The sequence below is a fragment of the Anolis sagrei genome, chromosome 6 (genome assembly GCF_037176765.1).
Source record: "Anolis sagrei isolate rAnoSag1 chromosome 6, rAnoSag1.mat, whole genome shotgun sequence".
Taxonomy (NCBI): Eukaryota; Metazoa; Chordata; class Lepidosauria; order Squamata; family Dactyloidae; genus Anolis; species Anolis sagrei.
The window spans coordinates 67,364,305-67,385,277 of record NC_090026.1 but is presented as its reverse complement, the minus strand read 5'-3'; the positions used below and the strand labels follow the sequence as shown (position 1 = coordinate 67,385,277).

Sequence of the window (20,973 nt, the reverse complement as noted above, 5' to 3'; positions counted from 1 at the left end):
GCAAGACATGTGTTTTGAGGGTGGTAGTTTTACTGGACTGCTCAGCCTAGCAGATCTGTACATCACAATGCAAACTCACCCCTGACATACTAAACACTTCAGTAGGGCTGGCTTTAACTGAACTAGCTCCAGGTCTCTTAACCTTCATATGGTGGATCAGGCCCATCTGTGAGAATGCAGTAGTTTTAAATCAAGTTGAAAGATGCTGAATTATATAAGAACACTAGTTTTCCACTCACTCAACTAACAATGCCCAAACCTTTAACCACAAATATGCGGTGAAATGCATTCTTAATTCCATTAACAAAGTAGGATTTAGGCTTGTTACATCTGATTTGTTCAATTGCTTTCAATGAGACCTAGTGTCAACTAAATTTAACTTGATCAGATTAATTAATATTATTAAAATTAGATTAACGCAATTCTAACTTCTTAAAGTCAAACACAACTTATATCACCTTCAAAAAGCATCCCTATTTCCAAACTATTATAGCTTTAAAGATTACAAAACACCAGAACCATAGTGTCCCGAATTATCAAGATTCTGAACGATAAAACTTCTATCTCATTAAAAAAAGAAGACTGAAGTTTTCCTGCCAACTTTAGGAATTTTTCATTTACACTCATACAGCTGGGATGAAAAGCATATTGCTTCTATCACTTGTCATAATGGCAGGTGATAGAAGCAATAAATATACTTCAATTTTTTTTAATTTTGAATAAGATGGTACTTTTGGTTGATGTTTCAATGAAGTGTACAAATGATCGGCTATAGGCTGATGAAGTATTGAAACATTTATGACATAATAAATGTGTGACAAATCTACTACAGCAGATTGGAAGAAGTATAAGAGATACTCTGACAAGATTAATATAACTGTTGCCAAAGTGAAAGCAAACAGGAAGCCAGTCTGAAACTCACCATCTGTAGGGCTCAGTCCTCGGGCTGCTGAAATCATAGACAGAGAAGGGCTGCTGTGCAAAGATCGGATATAGTCCATGTAAGGGTTAATATATGGATGAGGTGGGCTAAAAGGAGACTCTGATGCTGCAACAGGATTCCTGTGTGGGGATATTCTGATGAATGGCAAGTCTGAATATGTTGGACTACTTGATAGAGCAGAAGGCCTAAAAAAGAAAGAGAACAAAATATATGCATAAAATGTATATTTATTTCCAGGTCCATGCAGTCTGTTCTCCTCTAAAGTTAAGTAATGTTCCAACTGTAACAAAGAAAAATTAAGTATTAATTCAAATACCTAGCAAAAATGGACATCAAGTTTGTTCAAGATGGTAGGATGCAGTACATGCGGCAAGACAAGACAAATCCTTCTGCATTCAGTAAAGGATCCCTACACCGTGCTGTCAAGAGTGTAGTGTCACATCTTTTACACCACAAAACCCTGTATTCAAGTGTAGGCTAAGCATTTTCAAAAAGGAAATTGTCTGCCTGGCCCAGAACCTTGTCTGAGGTGACAACATTCCTTATCATACCAATACTCCAAAGCTGTGCAGAGTGACCATTCCCATCAGTCCTCATCTGAACCATCAACTTGCTTGCCCTTTGTCACAGGCATTAATTAAGCCTGTTTTGAAGTCGAGTACCTAACTGGATGACCCTAAATAATGCTTTTTAGTCCCTTTTACTCTAATTATCTTAGCATAGATACAGCAAAGTCTTGGGCAGCAGCTGAAAGAACTACTGAGGGTATCAATTTCCTTTGATCTTGCTCTTTAGGAATATTTGAAAGAGTGTTTTCTGTGGAGTGAGGGAATAAAGAGGTAAATTTTTAAAATGCAGTCTCATAGTAGGATTTCTAGCCATTAATCAGGCAAAACAGCCACATTAAAATGACTTGTACTTTACTCTAGTTTTGAAAAAAAAATCATTCTACAACTCTGCATATCTAGATGTATTCCTAAATAAACCTAAAAGTAAGAATCCAGTACCAGAGCAGAACAAAAAAATATATACATCCTTTCATAATATGGCAAACACTCAATTATCAGATTGAATGTGATTGGGTTTAGAACCACCGAGAACCGTGATGGCGAACCTATGACATGCGTGTCAGCACTGACACGCGTAGCCATTTTTGATGACACGCAGCCGCATATAGAGAAGCATGGGGTCACATGCCAAGGACGTATCATCCTTGGCTCCTGCACAGCCAAGTGCAGTAGCCGAGGATGAAACATTTGCTGTAGTGTAAACACGCTGTGCCGGAGGTCTGTAGGCCAAAATAACAGAACTCTGGCACAAAGCGTCTAGTTTTGGGACTTCTGGTTAGGTCGTTATGGGATCTTTGACCTCACTTCCAGCCGGTGGAGCAGGGAGCAGAATGCCACAGGGACGCATCTTTGGGGGCCTTGTGATCGCCATTATTAGCAACCACATAACCACAACAACCATCATCCAATCTACTGTTCTGGGGTGTCGTGGATATCTAATTTACCATCATTACTGAAATAAGTGAGGGGGAGGCTGGGAGAGGCAAGAGTTTGTGCTATGGATGCCATTTCCCGCCATTAGAAACAGCAGCAGCCATCTTAATTTACACTAAGAAGGTAAGTTAAATAATTAGTTTTTGGTTTATTAAAAATTGTATATTATAATTATACTTTTATGTTATTTGAACTATAAATATCATAAAATTAAGTTTTTTTCCCCTCAAAGTGACACCCCACCCAAGTTATGTTTGGTTTTTTTTTGGTGAATTTTGGTGAATTTTGACACACTCAGCTCAAAAGGTTGCTCATCACTGACCCAGAAGATGCTTAGCAGAGAAGCATTTGTTACTTGAACTGATGTAAACTGAGGTCACTGATATAATAGTGACTCTTCAGGTTGTGTTTAAGAAAAATATGTGTTGACAAATTCACATGGTGAAAAATTCACATGGTTGGGAAGCAGACTTAGTGGCATGTAATTACTTTCTTGCTTGATCATTATATCATTAACTCTATTGTTTGTCCCTAACAAGATTGCCAGTTTACCAGTGATACATGTGAATGGTTAAAAATCTCATGTTGATATTCCTGTTTGCCTTCTATATATACCCTATGAAATGGATTGGCTCAGGTCCTCTCACTTAACAAATTCAAGTTATTCTTCATGATTTCTATCACAACAGTGTACCATTTGGAACCTTCTGCAGCCAATTTGAGAGTGACTATGTCTCGCCTGGATGTGGTGAATTCTGACAAGGTCTGGATGGTATGGAAGCTTATATGGTGCCTTGAGACAGATAAAAACACAGCTGCCTGCACCAACAATGGGCAATTAGAATGTACCATATCATACCTCTTCTAATCTTGGATATTACTCTGGTGATGTGAGAAAACAAAGGAAAGGCATTCATGAGACCTCCTAAATGAAAAAGAAAAGCATCACCAAATGACTTTTTTTCCCCTCAGCATGTCCTGCTAGAGAAAATCCAACACTGAGCATTTTGGAAGATGGGGAAAGAATCCACTTCATATTGGAATGAAGTTCCATTTGTGACACGAAAGTAGACCTCTGATCAGACCATCCATCAGAACATTCTTCTTCCAGAAAAAGTGGATCACTGTAATGTATTGTTTCTTTCTATGCATCAGTCCTACAGATGGAGAATGAGATGGAGCACGGTCTTGCACGCCATTCTGCCTTGTTTGTTCATGTAATGCATTATTGTGGTGTTGTCAGTGACCATCTTTACAACTTTGTCCTTCAGAAAGGGTTTTAAGACATGGATCTCTATGTCCACATCCATCATATTAAAGGTGTTAATGTGAAGAACAGTTTTCTTGGTTGACCAATGACCCTGTATTGAGAAACCTTCTGTGTGAGCTTTCCATCCTTCCATTTGAGTGTCAGTTATAACATGTACCCAAGATTGTGGAAGGAAAATGGCATGCTGACCAGAACATTCATCAGATCAATCCACCACACCTGAAACAGGTGATAGACTAGAACGAGATTTGTAAAGGACGTATCCTGAGTCTCACTATCAGTTTTACTAAAGTAATGGAAACCATGAACCCAAGGAGCACTGATGATGTTCATACCTTTGTGAAACTGATGGAACAGGATGGCAACAAAAACAGAACAGTCTGGTCTAGTCTGTATGTAAAATCAGAGGAAAGTTGAGATGCCTTCATCCATTCCGGTGTTCCTATCATGTCTAAAATTAGCTCATAGATTAGGGCCCACTCCATCTACTATATAACCTATCTCCAAAAAGATAAATGGATTAGATTGTATTTCAGAGTCTGGTTCTGAATTCTTTTGTGGTTGGAATCTTGTAACAATATTCTTTTGTGGTTGAAACATCTCAGTCAGACTCCATGCAGAAGAAGCATACCATCCCATCTGATGATGGTGAGAAACTGGATTTGATGGCTAAGAAATTGTACTCCACCTCAGCCTTTACCTTCTGGATTGGAAATGATAATGCACAACAGGGGAATCAACAATATCCCCTTCTGACAGACAGACAGCACAACTCTGGATTATTCCTGCAAAATAGGTATAACTTGATCATCATGAGAACAATCAATATAGTCCACTTCTATTAGTGATGAAATGTCTTTGTTGACTCTGATTTGAACTTGTGGACTGGTGAGCCTGAGAACACCCTGCTGAAAGAATGATGATTCTACTTGGAAATCCTCCATTTGCCCTGATCTTTTCTTTTTCTTGTGGTATCCTTTTCCATTCCAAAAGCACACAGATTGAGACATACAGGGATTGAAAGCTCTAAAGGTTGCAGGGCAGTGCTATGAGAAGCAGCCAGTACAGAGAAGGTCAGTATCGAATATGGCAGCATGGCATGTTCATCCTTTCCTTTCTTTTTTGCTGAATCTACTGAGGTGGGGGTGGAACCCATGTCCTGCAATGACCTATTAACCATCAAACTTACCAATAATTCTTATGCTGTCAGGGTTAAGGAATGCTGAAGTGAGGCAGATGCAGAAATCAAGAAAGAAGGTTTGATTATATAAAAGTCTGAAAGAGTGATATTCCCATTTATGTGCAGTAAAAGGTTTACAATTACAAAATCCACATTGTGGCTTTCACCTAGGGACAAGAGGCATTGAGATGGTTAATTGGGATTAACCATCTCTCTAAATGTTCTTAGCCCTACAAGTAGAGCCTTCTTAAAAGATTCTGAAGAAGCAATAAGAGGTATTTACCATAGAGGAATCAACAATCCGAATCAAACCAAGCCAAGACAAACAACCATCCAAATTGCAGTCTGAGAGAAAATACCTATCGAAACCGTAGAAAGCCAAAAACCAGATGAACAAAGCTGAGTCAAATCCAAAATCCAGCTGAGAAAACAAGCCAAAAGTTAAGAAAGCCAAATGAAAATAATTCTTCAAAGCTGCTGTAGTGGTGGATGAAAAACAAGAGAGACAGGAAGCATGAGCTGCTTAAATGTGGGTGAGTATACCACCCAAACACTTATATAACAGCTTGGGAAGTTTTTGAACAATGCACCTCACAGGCACAGACAACCCATTTTTGTGAATCACAGGGACCATGAAGAAGAACTTGGAGTTGAGCCAATTCATATCACACAGCAATAGCTTGGGATATTTTTGTGCTGAGGTGAATTTGGCAACAATGTAAAAGATTTACATTATTTTAAAATCTATAGTCTGTGAAATATCACCTGATGTGTAATAGCAACTAAACAGTGTTTGAATTTCTGTGGAATATATAAACTAGTCCTACATTACTTTATCTGTCTTTTACATATTACAGTCGGAGTCCCATGCTGGGATTAAATAAATAAACAAACAAATAAATAAACAGATTTCCACAGAGTATTACTCAATGCATGTAGGCTATTAGATCCTGGCATAACGTTTAATGTTATGTTAATGTTATGTTTAATCACACGAGAAAAATGATGTAGCCATGGATGTCTTGGTTCACAGTTACAGATTTGTGAAATCTGGCATACATGCTTACTTACAGATCTACGTTATTCCTAGCTAAACTCTGAGCCACTGCAGCAACATATACAAATGACTCTGGAGACTTGATAAAATCATGCAAATCTCAGTTTTCCTTTTAAAATATTTCACTAGTCTTCATGTTTGCAGAAAAGATCTTGTAAATATGACTTCAAGTATGTGGTTACAAAAATCTGAAAAAGCAGGGGCAAATAAAATGAATGCTAACTTTTATTAATAATAAAATTAAGAATTTGAGGAGCCATTCTCATTAGTTTTATGAGCACTCGGAAATCTTTGAGCATGGCAATTGCAAGGGTTGTGGTTAAACAAGCTGGCTGGAAGTCTGGATTCTGACCTACCTTACACACAAGAAAACTTTTCCGGTTATTAAGGAGCATATGATCTCTACAGCTTTTTTATTATTTTGTTCCGTGGTGCCTTGAAAACTCTTTGTGATACCCACAAAGTAGTCTGTCCTTTTGAGGTGCTTCTGGGAATGTATTTTTAGCAAACAACAGTATCAAGATTTCAGGAATCTAAAGCAATAAGCATATCCTGTCCCTACTTTTTACTCAACTATCCCTAATTGGCTACAGTTTCTAAGTTTTCCAGTCATCATGTCCAATGTCTGCACCATCTAGGTCAGTGGTTCCCAACCTTTTTTAAAAAATCTGGGTCCACTTGATCAGGGTCCACTCTGACCAGGGCCTAGTTTGACCAGGGCCCACTTGACCAGGGCTTACCAAAAGGGGTGGGGCTGGTTAGCTCTGTGACAAGGAGCAGAAATACAATAAAATAAAATAAAGATGAAGGATATTTGCGGACCAGATTTTTGTTCTTGCAGCCCATTGCTGGGACATGGCCTATAGGTTGAGAACCACTGATCTAGGTGATGTGAATTATAACTACATATCTGCAAGTTGCCACAGATCTTGGAAAATTCCCCTTCAAAAGTGGCTATAATGGCATCCTAGGTACTGCACCATAATACTGCCACTGCTGGATCAGCATGTCATTATATTCATTTTCATTAAAACTAGCCTCCCAAGCTCTAGCTTAAAAAGGCTAGGGCAACTTGCTGTTTCTTAGCTATCTGCTCCCTTTCTCACTCAACACTCCATCCCAAATTTATTTCTAGTACTTCAAGTAATGAATCCTAGATGTTTTCAACCTCCCACCACAATTCACTTCCATATCCAAAGGAATGGATATTTCATTATTTAGTTTTTTTAAAAAATGCTGGTCTGGAGATCCCAATCTGAATTGGAATCCTAACAGTTTGTGATCTTGATAAAAGTATGATTTATTCTCAGTTTTTTCCTCACATGGTAACATGCAGCCCAATTCTTTCTGTCTTTTTGGATAAAAAAGATCATTATTGGAAAGAAAATCACTTAAATTTTCAATCAGAATGTATTCTGCATATAACAGAATGAAGGTGAAATTGGAAAGTCAGTGTAGTATAGTTGTTGGAGCACTGGATTATGACTCGGGAGACTAGGGTTCAATTTCTCAATCTGTCACAGAAACTGGGTGATCTTGGGCAAATGATAAATTCTGTCCCAGAAAACTCCATGATAGGTTCTCATTAAGATCATGATAACTTGGGAAAAAACCTGAAAACAGACACAAGAATGTAAATGAGACAACATATGTAACAGTTTGAATGTTGGATTATGACTCTGGAGATCAGAGTTTGAATCACTGCTCAGGCACAGAAGCCTATTAGGTGACCTGGGTCAAGTCATACTTTCTCAGTCTCAGAGGAAAGCAAGGGTAAATTCCCATGAAACATTATATTCTCCTGGGCTGCTTCTCTGCAATGGAACTTGAGCGCACTCATGGGGTCCTTTCAAAGCTGTTTTGCCCCCTGGTATTTTAACGTGCTGGGAAAGGTCATTTGGAATGTTGCAGTTTGTCAGGGAGTGATATGCTGATGACACCCAACTCTTTCCTTTTCATTTGATTCCAAGGAAGCTGTCTCGGTACGGAACCAATGTCTACTGACAATAATGGACTAGATCAGTGGTTCCCAACCTTTGGTTCTCCAGTGTTTTTTGGACTTCAACTCCCAGAAATCTCATCCAGTTTAGCAGCTGTTAGGAATTTTGGGAGCTCAAGTCCCAAACACCCAGAGGACCAAGGAACCATTGGACTAACTGAAGCATAATCCAGATAAGCTGGATGTGCTTCTTTATCAAAATGTAAATCAGGGAATAGAGACTCTGGTTATGCTAGATGGGTTTAAATTTCCCCTGAAATCTCAAACTTGCAGCTAGATTGTTCTCCTAGACTCAGATCTGACCCTGGAGGACCCAATTTCAGAAGCAGCCAGAAGTTTGTGGGGCTGCCTTAGAAAACTTCAGAAATGTTGGTGGGTCCAAAGTCCTGCGGCCAAATGTAGATCCAATTATAAAGAGCACGCAAATTCCATGTTAAAACAGCTTAACTAGCTACTTGTTTGTTTCTGATCACAATTCAAAATGGTAGCCATGATCTATACAGCCCTATACATCTTAGGTCCAAACTATCTTAAAAACGGTATCTGTGTAGATTAACAGTCTTAAGATCTACATGTGACGATTTTCTCTCCATCTCTCCATCATCACAGGCTCACTTGGTGAGGACATATGAGAGAGCCTTCCCTGCTGAAACTCTTGCTGCTTTCCTTTCAAAACCAGGTTTTCATATATTAGCTCTCACAGGAGCCCTTGTTATTGGCATATGTACTTTTATATGTGATGTTTTTAATTGTGTTTAAATGTTTATTGTTGAGTTTTAATTCATTCCATTTATAATGCATCTTGAAATAAATAAATAAAATAACCTGTATTGACATGCTAATTACTTTCCCCAATTAGGACTAATTTATTTTAAAATAACTGCCTAATAAAGCAGGGTTGAAATGATAATAATAATAATAATAATAATAATAATAATAATAATATTGCTGTGAAGGAATATTCTGAAAATTAAGTAAGTCAAGCTACAGGCAGATAACATGACTAGGATACCAAACTGATTGGATCTCAAAATACCATGATCAGAGAAATGCTGAAAATGATCTGTGATTCTCTACTGTATCTTCCCAAGGGAAATCAATTTAGATCCAGACTGATACCACCTATTTTTCTTTGTCAGAGACCAATTTTTATATACCTGAGCATGTATGGTTGAAGCCATCTCTGTCATTGCCCATATCCCTCAAAGTTTAGGATGGCCTATAAGGCAAAAACCTTTACACAGATTTGAATGAGCAACCATGGATGTGTGCTATGCTGGAAGAGGTATTTCAGAAAGTGGTGCAAGCTATGTTATCTTGCAGAAAGTGTTAAGGAAATTATATTACAATTGACACTCCATATTTGCAGGGATTAGGAGTATAGGGCATCAACAAAAGTAGGAAAATAGTGATTATCTTCAACCCCACAAAAATCATATTACACACACACACACACAAAAGAACAATACATCACTATAATTTCGAATTCTCAGTTCATCCTTATGAAGACTTGCTTCTGACCATAAGCACAAATGGGTGCTTCTTTCAAAGCAAGCTGAGGCTGAAAAAAAGGTGCCAAGCCCAGATCAGATAAGGGGTGGTATGTGGATGGAAGACTAGAGTGCTGAAAAGGGCATACAGCCACCTCTGTGTTTCTAAAGCGGGAAGCTGGTTGCTCTTTGACTATCTGTTGTTCACACACAGACACACTGCCCAACAATTTTAACTTTCTGGAACAGAAGTGGCATAATTCTCCTCTTGACTTAAAATATGTTATAACTATTATGTAATTTACCATGCCTCATTACAGCTGAAAAGTTTATTTGTTGATTTGCACCAGAGTACTGTGCTTTCTTATATGATGTGTGCTGAAATTAGCATGCATGTGCAGTAGATTTTGTTACAGTAAGTTGTAGCAGGACTGTGTGTGTGTGCTGAAGAAAAACCTTATGATGGTAATTATTATGTGCAGCTGATAATGTAGGTCAACCAGCAATCTTGGACCACACCCAATAGGGTATAACTATATCAGTTTTTAGAAGACAGTTCTGGAGAGCTTTTTCTTCTGACGAGATCTATGGTAAAAGGCTCTGCTCTGAAGAGCAGGTTAGAGAGAACCGTTATGCTGCTCTAAAGGAGGCTATGGTGGAATAGCTGTTTGTGCAAGGTTTTTGTTTTGCTTTCTCATTTGACTTAAGATGAAGATTCCTTATTTTGTGTTACTTACAAAGACTATGTAAGTTTATTGCACTGTTTGTTTTTTTGCATGCAACATTGCAAGTTTGTGTTTGATCCCTGCTATTAAGAGTAAAGTTTTTTTCTGTTCATTTCTATTCTCGTCTGTGTGTCTTGTGCATGGGACATGGCTAAGATCCATTTGCTGCTCAACAGATTTTTCTTCAATGAACTAGTGCACTGTTTTATATCTTTGAAACCTTCAGATGTGTTTAAACAGCATGTCAAGACTACATTAGTGCAGGGAAGTATAATACGATTCCCTCCTTCCCAACCACAAAAAAGGTCAAAGAAATGTTACTAACCTTCTCTCAATTAACTAAGATAAAGTAATTTAACCATTGTCTATATAAGATGTCTCCCACTTTCACTAATGCACTGTTAGAAAAACACAAATTCTACCCAATCATTTATTGGATAGTCAAAGGACATTATTTGAAAAAGAAAGTGTTGTATGCCGTTGTAAGAGTCTTCAACTGTAAAATTACAGGCTGAATGCATTATAACATTAACCTGCATGTCGCCTGATGGTAGATGATGACTGATTAGAAGAAAGCAGAACAATATACCTATGCAAACACTTGTTGTGTGCCTTCAAGTCATTTCTGACTTATGGCAACCCTAACGTGACCTCATCACAGGGATTTCTTGGCAGGATTTATTCAGGGGGAGGGAGGTTACCTCTGTCTTCCTCTGAGATTGAGAGAATAATCTGTCCAAGGTCACCCAGTGGGTTTCCACAGCCAAGCAGGAATTTGAACCTTGATCTCCCAGTGTCCTAGTCCAACACTTAAACTACAACAACATTCTGGGTCCATGCACACATATAAAACACAAAACAAAAAATTCAATAGTATGCACAAAATCATATATTTAAACACCAAGCAGCATTTCACCAATGACTTTACAACCATTAGATGTTTCCAAATTAACAGCATTTCACACATCCAGGTCTCTGCATTTTATCTTCTTTATTCTTTCAAATCCTGAAATTGCCTGAATAAGAGCAGAGGCTTTTTTTAATACATACATTTCTAAGAGCAGCCTGAACTTTTAGGGGAAATTGAAGAGGCTTTCTGTCAAGTACAGCTAAATCCTGCCTTTCTATATCAAAACCCCTTGGTAGAAAATTACTGTGCAGACGATAAGGCTGAAAGATATAATAAAAAGTGACTCTACTCAATTTACACTGCAATATTGCTATGACTGAATATTTTTCATTCAGGTGACTGATAAAATCACCAAACTATATTGGAGATAAATAAAGGAGGCTTCTGTCAAGAATAAACACCATTAATCATGAAGTCTCACCCTCTAGAGTAGCTATGCTATGCATCTGCACAAATACACTATTGCAAGTGGCATATAACCATTTGCTCTTTCACCATTGTTTGCTTAAGGATTATTCCCTTTTAAAGTGTTTTATTTCTTTGTTCCCACATGCTTACAGGACATGGACTGGGCAATGATGTGCAAAAGCTATGTGTCTTTTACAATGGACAACTGACTTGTTTATGTAAATCATGTGTGTTTTATTCAATAGAATTAACATAACTGTGTATCATATTCTTCAGCAAACATAAACACATCTTTTTAACCAGTACGATGTAGAATAGAGTAGCTGTTACATATCTATCTCATATAATTAACTACAGGTAAACTGCACAACAGACTTTAAATCAATTGGCTTGGTTTTCCCCACTTGCAGATCAGACAGCAATAATTTCAAATCCTGTGACCTATTCAGAATATTTGTTGGTAACATTATGTGTTTTTCACATCCAAGTTGAAAAATTATGAATATGCAAGTCATCCTTATTTTTTTTCAAATTAATTTTCAATGCTTGACATACTGAACACAACTTACATTTGATTCTAGAGAACTAAGTTGGCATTTGGTTTAACTCTGAGTAGGCTCGATTCCTATCCAATACACTATGTGACCATCAGAATTGTGGTGGCATGTTTTAATAGACAAACTGCAGTGTCTTGCTATTATGATAAATTGGGCATCATTCAAAGTACTTAATACAGAATGGAATGCTGCAGAACACTGATTTGTATATGTGTGTGTTTCTTACTTATTCATTCATAGTTATTCTTGGGAGGGCGGAGAGCATAACTTGGGAAGATGACAAGACTACTCTTTCACCACAAGTGGACTTTTTCGTTTGTGGCCTAGCCTACATGGAATGCAATTGCACAAATGATCTTTCCCCAGTCCACGAGTGACATGCCACTGCGCACCTGGTAGGGTTAGAAAAATCTGTTACTGGTGTTTTTCTAGTCAGTGGAAGGGACTGGTGTAACAGCTGATGTCCAAGAACAGCAGGCAGCCTTAGGCATCACTTTACAACAATGGGCTTGACCAGTTTAAGATAATTTTTAGAGAAAACAATATATAATACACTATAATATATTTCCTAAAGTATATGATTCACTCACTATTAAAATGGAATGTGCAGTAATGAGTACAAAACTGGAGCTAGCACTTTAAGACACTTAACAAGCAGTTTGCTTCCTTGGCAGAAACCAATAGCAAGTTGGAGCCACAGCCTAATCATCCAGGCAGGAACCAAATCGACTGGAAGAATCAGGAGACTTGCGGCCCCGAGGAATGTAATTCATGTGGAAAAGCAGTTGCCAAAGTGAGGCTAGGGGACCGTGTGGGAAGAAAACAAAATAAACAGCCTGACAAAGAAAACAAAGCCTCTAGGATAAGGGCTTTTCCAGTGCTTGAGTATACTGAAACTTCATAGGGTGCCCAAGACAAAAACCCTCATCAAAGGCAGATCCCTTCAAGAGCAAATACACTGGATAAATAGTGTACTGGGTCAAAAAGTAGTCACAAATACTTTCTTAAGGTTTTTTTTTTGTTTTGTTTAAAGCTTGATAAGATTTTGTTGTTTTATTCCTGGTTGTAAAAGAGCCAGATGGAGCACTGATGATCCAACAATGGGTCATTGTTAAGCTACAAAGACAAGAGCAGGATTGTCTTTACTATTATTTATGATTTTTTTTTCTTTTTAAAATCTCACTTCATCAACAACAATGACAAAATGCATGTGTGAGAATCAGCTATTCCTTACTATGGTGCCATAAGGAAAATGAAACTATACGCAGCCACGATGGACAACTGTGGAAAAAAAAACCACCCAAACTGTTTTTGTCCCCAAAATATAGTATGGCGTATGGAAGCATTTTCACCATAAGGCCAAACTGGTCCAAGAGGCTTACAAAATATTGTGGAAATGAGCCCCACAATACTTAGTGGGCATTTTGTAAGAGAAAAATTAAAAGGTTTTTGCCCCAGGGACCTTCAAAGGTGGTAGAAATGCGCTCCATACCCCCTAGAACACTGCTTCTTAAAATGTGGGTCCCAAACCCAAATGGGGCCCTGTAAGAAAAACTGACAGGGGGTGTCATGAAAATTTTGGCACAAGTAAAAAATTTCTGAGCCCTGGTGGCTGCTTTAGACATTCCACAAATCTGTTAGCAACAATGTGCTGTTTTTACATTGGACTTTGCAGAAAATGCTTCAGTTGTACTTTATAAAAAGGAAAATCAACCTGTTTAGTAAGCCTCCCAATGCTGATTTATTATCATTTTTTTTGTTTCAGATGGGATTTTAATAGGCTTCATAAAGTCTAACACTCAGTACAGGAACTTCGTTATCCACTTCAAATACAATGTCAAACGATTTATGCATGTTTCTTCCAGTAAAAAAGGGAAATATAAACAAACATTTTCAAGAACTGCTCAAAGTTCAAATTTGAGTTCTGGGTTTACTTTACAGTAAAACGGTTTTTACTAATGACCAAACGTGAAATTATTGAATGCTTTAGTAATACAAAAGTGGTTCATTTATTATTATTTATTATCACTAAATATTCTATTTTATATACATATATATCAGGGGTTGTATAAAAATTATTAGATGGAAAGGTGTCACTAGTGGAAAAAGCTTAAGAAGCCCTGCCCTAGAGTGCATTTGGGAGCATTCTCGAAAAAAAACTACCTTGATCCATTGTATTTCATAGGTCTTGTTTACACTATGGGAGGAGTCAGTGGCTTTGTGAAAGTGATGGAATACAGACAAAATTAAACCTCAGTCATAAACAAATAAATCTTTTTGCATAATATTAATAAATAAATATGATTTAGCAAAGGTTTCAATAGGGTGCAGTTCAAATCCCAAGAACCTAGCTATTAATAATGAGTTACTTATAAGGTGATGCATACATGGTTAGGGAGGGAAGGAGGGAATTTCATATACAGGCAGTCCCAAAGTTATGAGCAAGATAGGTTCAGTAGGTTTGTTCTTAAGTTGAATTTGTATGGAAATTGGAACAGGTACATATTTTTTTAAGTGTAACTCCAGTCATACAAACTTTGCATAGCATAGAGAAGGGTTAACACCCCTGGGAGGTTTGTTTTGCTGATTGTGCCCCTGTTCAGAAGATTTCACCTCAGTTTTTATCCCTGTGATAATTGGATTTTGAAATAACTTGTTGTGGAAACAAGAACTGGTGATAAAGTGGAGACACCTATTCCTAAGGATAACTCTTTCAGAAATTATTTTTTCTTCCTAGGTGTAGTTTTCTCTCACTTCCTGTCATCTTAGCCCCATTCTGAACTATGAGTCATTTGTAAGTCTGATGATTGTGACTTCTTGTATATAGTTAGCTCTTCATATCCATGAAGTCTTCATCCATGTATCAAGTTTACATGGCTTGAAAATATATTTTTTTAAAATCCAAAAAGGAAAGATTTGAGAACAGAATTTTATATCATAGGACTTGAGCATCCACAGATTTTGATATCCACAAGTTCTAGAAGTAATCGCCAGTAGATGCCAAAGACCCTCTGTATACTAATAGGAACTGAGCTAGCAGCAACTGACCAAGAGGAGATCTTGGGGAGATCTCAATAAAAACATGATTTTGTCTGTTGCAGAAAATATGGTGAAATCTGGTGTTGGATATAATTAGAAAGGGAAATAAAAACAAAACTTGACACTCCTTTTGCTATTGACAACTTTTACAGTTATAGGTTGCATGCAGACTCACAACCTTGGCATACATTGTATTGAAGGCCAGTGGTTTATAACTCTCTGGTGCTGTGGCTTTTAAACTAAATGAAACACCATCTCAATTCCCAATTCCCAAACTGTGATGAAACATTCCTTTGGTAAGGTGTATATTATTGAATATTTATGGTACTAAAAAGTACTCATTTTAGTTATTTCATAATGAAACAATATACAGGGTTAGTCAAAATGCATAGGCCAATAAGCCATTCAATTGAATGGCTTATTGGCCTATGCATTTTGACTAACCCTGTATTACTTTCAGAAATGCTTTCTTTTTTGGCCTTGGAATCCTATCTAGCTACTTTAAAAAATAACATTCCAAGTTCTCTTTCAAAGATTTGCAAATAGTGCCCTGTAATTACACAATAAATAATTCAGAGCTTTTGAAGAGAGATTCTGCTAAGTTTATTTTGATTTGTGTGTGCGTGCACGCACAAAACTAACCACGGTAACTGAAAGAATCAACTCCTGTCTTTATATCATTGATCATTATGAAGCAGTGTTAATTAAATCTGGAGAATGCTAGACTTACTATTTCAATACGTTTGAGCCACTCTGCTTGCCTTATGTATTTCTCCTATCAGCGAAGGCATTCTTTATTCTTGGATAACTGCCTAGAAAAGCTCTCAGGTTACCCTGTATGCATGCAGACCTCAATGCCTCCTTTGTGACTCTAAGATATTTTAAATAATTTTTAAAAATTCATTCCATTTCAAGCACCTAAAATAAGTCATGTTCTCAACACTAAGCAACAACCCTCTGGGAGTTCTGTTTTAATTACAATTTTACATACTGTAATGTGAAGCGGTGAATTAAAAGAAAATAAATGGGAAGGAGTAGCTGCACATTTTAAGTCAAATTTCTTTTTCGAAACATTAAATGCATCAAAGATATTAAGTTTGCTACAGGGATTCTGTATGTGTGAAAAATATTAATAAAAGTATTTCTGAAAAGTTATTAGATGACCACAATAACGACTGATAATATTGATTATCTAGTTTGTTTTCATTACTGCATTGATAAATGTGTGCTTTCACACTTTAGGATTAATAACTGCATTAGTTGTCATAATCATAAGTTGTTATCCAAACAGAGAAGTTCTGTAAAATGTGCTTTAAAGTCATCAGTGAAACAACCCACTACTTCTAATTCTAGCCTTAGTATAAATTATTTTCAAATGTCAGAGTCTGGCATAATATACTTAAGCATTAAAAAGCCAGTCAACATTAATGCCAAAAATCCACTTTCCCAAGGAAGTTTTGACTATCCTGTTTAATAGAGGATTTTACTAGAGCTGCCTAAAATCTGTACTGGAATTTAACACCGAGTTTCTTTATTGTTCCCAAATTTCTGACTGCTGTTTCCTCCTGCAAACTACAGCTCACTTTTCAATAAATTACTTGAGAAATCAAACTCTTGGTATGGGCCATTTGTCATTATCTGTTATTGTGAAAATACATTATATATTGAAAACAAACATAAAAAGTATTTTCATTTTAAACATTAATTTAAAATAGGCATTAAGATATAAAAAGAAACAAAAAGATAGACATGATTCTAAACTCTCTACTCTGGTTCTGCACTGATGGCAGTTTTGTGCTGTACCCACCTAGAAACTTTAAAACACTTGGTTAAGTCATTATATCCATTGAAATACTTGAGGATTAGAGTCATTATAGGGAGCAGTTCTCTGTGACATATAATTTCTACAGAATGTTTTGGGAGATGGGTTCCTTGGTGCATTGTGTCTTTGAAAAGAGACCAAGGGCTCTACACAGCCATTTTAACTGATTCGGGATGTGAATTAAAGTGAGCCAGTTTGCTGCAGAGAACCCCACAGACACCCCAGGAACTGAATGGAGGCTGGGATGATGGCCACAAAGAAACATGGATTGCGGATCAATCTGAAACCAGGACTATTTTTTCTTCCCTCATCCAGAGGGATATGCCGATAGACATATCCTGGACCAAGGCAAAGCACCAAAACCAAGGGGCAGAAAGCAAGTATTTCCATGGCAACACTATGGTTTCGTCCCCAAACGCTTCCCCTTCAGACTTTGTAAGGTGTTTGATTCAGCACTAGCCCTATTCTGATGAGCATTCCACATTTCTCTGTCTCAAGTCCGGCTCTGCATGGGATATACACTGATCAGCTGCTGTGGATTTTATGTCTTATTCTGGAATTTCCAGTGGTTTTTCTTTAATACACTGTTTCTGGTGGGATATGTGCTGCAGCACACTGATATGTACATTTTATAGATACCCTAACTTCAAGATAGCTTTGAACTGCATTTTACCCTGAAAGTCACTTGCGGCTCTGGGCCAACAGTTAATGAAGATTCCTTGAAATTATCCGAAGTTTTTTGTTGTTGAATTCTTGTTACTAAAGACAGGCAACCTAAATCAACAAGTTACCTACTAGGACAGGACTTACACTTAACTAGTAACTAGACAATTAACAATCCGTCTGCAGTCTCATGGTACTGTCTTGGACAAATAAAATCCAATGTATCTAGTACCTTTTTTCCAAGCATTGATCAGATGGGCAGCCTAAAAATAAAGTATGTGTGAAGAAGGCCCATGAGAATACATCTGGCATTGTTGGGAGTGTGACTGCTAATAGTTTTCCAGAGCATGAATTATCCAGCATATTCTTACTATCTTAATTTTTAAGAAGCTGTAGTATTACAATGTATGCAGAAGAATTTTGAGCCATGATAAAAGAAGACATCTCTACTTAAAATGTGTGTGTACACATGAAGACATGCTTATGTTTCTTGTGACACAGAGCAAAAGCTCCATTGGCAGTTCTAAATAACATTTAAAATTCTCAATTGTTAGTTCTCTTCCAAAACACTGAAAAATACTACAGACTTTGGCTACTTGAAACAGGACTTAACATAAGTAAAAGTATTGCATTTCTTTAAAATCTGTCACATTTCACTACCACATAGGAAATGGCAACAGGTCTGACAGCAGCCTTTACAGAGCCAGTAAGCTTCCAGTTGACCAAATTTGAATACTGCAATTAGCATCTGCTCACTGGCTAATAATGTTGACTACAGCACAAAGAAGAATACAAGACTGTTGTCTGACAAGCCAATATCCCAAAAGCACTGTATATTTGGAATGAGTATTCTTTAACAGATAAGAAAAGAATAATGGATTTTCAATTATAATAAAGAAGCACCTTTAGAGAAATGCACATTTATTTTCTAAAATATATTGCCTATGTGTACAATTTCAAATTGAAACATTTACATTTACACATGTATATAATACCTTACTGTGTAAGACATGTTCTTGAATTTCAATGCCCAGCCGTGTAAATCTAGCCCCATATATATATTCAGAGAACAACTCAGACATTTGCTCCCAGGGAGCAATTTTGTCATATTAAGGTCATATAGCACTGGACTTGAGAGGCACTCAATATCCTTTACCTGTTATGAGCATCAACTGTAAGATATGTTGCAGGCAACTTCCAAAGGATGATTTATGAACTTCAGACCTGAGAGTTTCATACATATATGGATCTAAAGATTGCTAAATCTATATAAAATTCCCATTGAGTTCTGCTAAATGATCTAGTATTTCATACCTAAGTAGGAGACCACTATTCCAGTCTAGATACATGGCTTCCTCTTTCCTATCTTGCAAAAAAAAAGGAGCCCCCGGTGGCACAGTGGTTAAATCCCTGTGCCGGCAGGACTGAAGTCCGACAGATCGCAGGTTCGAGTCTGGGGAGAGGTGGATGAGCTCCCTCTATCAGCTCCTCATGCGGAGACATGAGAGAAGCCTCCCACAAGGATGATAAAAACATCAAATCATCTAGGCGTCCCCCGGGCAAAGTCCTTACAGACGGCCAATTCTCTCACACCAGAAGCTACTTGCAGTTTCTCAAGTCGCTACTGACACGACCAAAAAAAAATATTGCAAAAAGTCAATTGCTGGATGGGAAAAATAATATGCAATTGATGTCTCCATTATAAGAATAAGGTGGAAGACCTGCTATTCTGTTGTATTAACTTATATATACTTAGTGTGAATTGCCTCTACCCCAAGCCATTTTCAACATTTGATGCCCACCTTTTTCCAAACAGACTTCTCCAACATCTCACTTAATTATTCTTAAATGTTTAGCAATTTAAACCTTTTTAAAATTCACTTAATATCAGGAAGAAGATATGCTCTAAAACAAAGCTTCTTAAACTTTTTCAACTCACGACCTCTTTCCCCCGCCCAAGAAATGTTTATATGATCCCAGATTTATAGGTATATAACATAGGTGTACAAATAAAACTTTTTAAAAATATTGGATGGGAAAATCTCTAAATACGGAAGGCTAACTGTACCACAGTAATAAAAAATAGTGAATGTCTAAGTCTAGTAGTGCATAAAAGAGACTTCTTAAGTAAACTACAATAGGCTGTCCACATTCACTGGGGTTTAGTTCAGGGTCCTCTGTGGATATCATGATCAAAAAGGATGTAGTAAAATGGTGTCACTTATATAAAGTGGTTTGCTTTGGGATGTAGGTAAATAGGTAGGTAGGTAGGTAGGTAGGTAGACAGACTGAAGCCATGGATGGTTGAATCTGTGGATAAAGTGGGCCCACCTTATTCCAAGGCAAGATCTGAAGCAAGATTAAGGTGAATTCTTCAAAACAACAATTAGATTTCTTTCAAGCAAGGGGTGCAGTTGGAGCTGGCAGAGGTTTCCTTCACTTCCAAACATATCTCCTCGCCTCAATCCATATCACCCTCCTTCCTTCTCCTTCCTCCTTCTCCTCCTACATTGCCCAACTTGTGCCAGTTTCTTTCTCTCTCCTTCACATCCCCTTTCCTTTCCCCCAGTGATTTGGACACCCCCTATGTGTGGGGGGGGGGGAGCCTTTCGTCACATCATCATTCACCTACGGCACTTTGGTACACACAGTTTAAGATGCTTTGTCTAACACACAACTTGGTATAACAACTAAGCAACCATACATTGAATGTTTTTTTCTTTTCAGTCTCAATATTCAGTGCTACTGCAAACAGCCATGTATATTGGATTACATACTGTCATTTCTTCATAGATGGAAAAGTTGTAATGAATGAAATTCCATGAACCACAATTTAACAGATTTTTCTTTTACATTTTTTAAGTTTACTGAAAACAATTTTGCACAAATTGTCAACTGTCAGAAGAAATTTATAACATGTGCATTATTTGGTCCTTGAGCAAGCAAAACCACAGCGGTTTTGAATATTAATATTATTTTAGTTATTCAAATATTTAATGTACATTCAAACATAGCTTGGTTTTGGAATTGTTACTTTTAAACACAGAAGTGTACCTTGAGTTTAGAAAGCAACATGCAAACAAATGTTCTCTAAACGCTGCTTCTGAAAAACAGTTTAAATGTTATGCTCCTTCATGCTAAGCTGTAAACTGAAGATGTGCAAGAAGAATTCTAAGAAATCTAAACAAGTCCTAACGAACAGGTTTCATTAACTCAAAGTGACACATTTCAGTACATATTCATAAGGTTGGGGGGGGATTATTATCCAGCTGTAATTGCAGTTGTTCTAACACCTAATAAGCTATGGTTGGAAAAACAAAGGCAGGTTAATTTGTGATTTCCTCTACTCATTTGGAGGCAAATTAAGTGTCAAACAGCTAATACAGAACATATTTCATTTTATGAGAT

General features: G+C 37.2%; 1 protein-coding gene across 5 annotated transcripts in view; it reads right to left on the bottom strand.

The window, feature by feature from the left end:
- Positions 1-20,973, bottom strand: part of GLI3 (GLI family zinc finger 3) — a 264,261-nt gene that overhangs the window by 89,728 nt on the left and 153,560 nt on the right. For all 5 annotated transcript variants that reach the window (XM_060781580.2, XM_060781581.2, XM_067470174.1 and 2 more), the window contains one exon: positions 923-1,128. In XM_060781580.2, the coding sequence (XP_060637563.2) occupies positions 923-1,128 (206 nt within the window). The remainder of the gene's footprint in view (positions 1-922; positions 1,129-20,973) is intronic.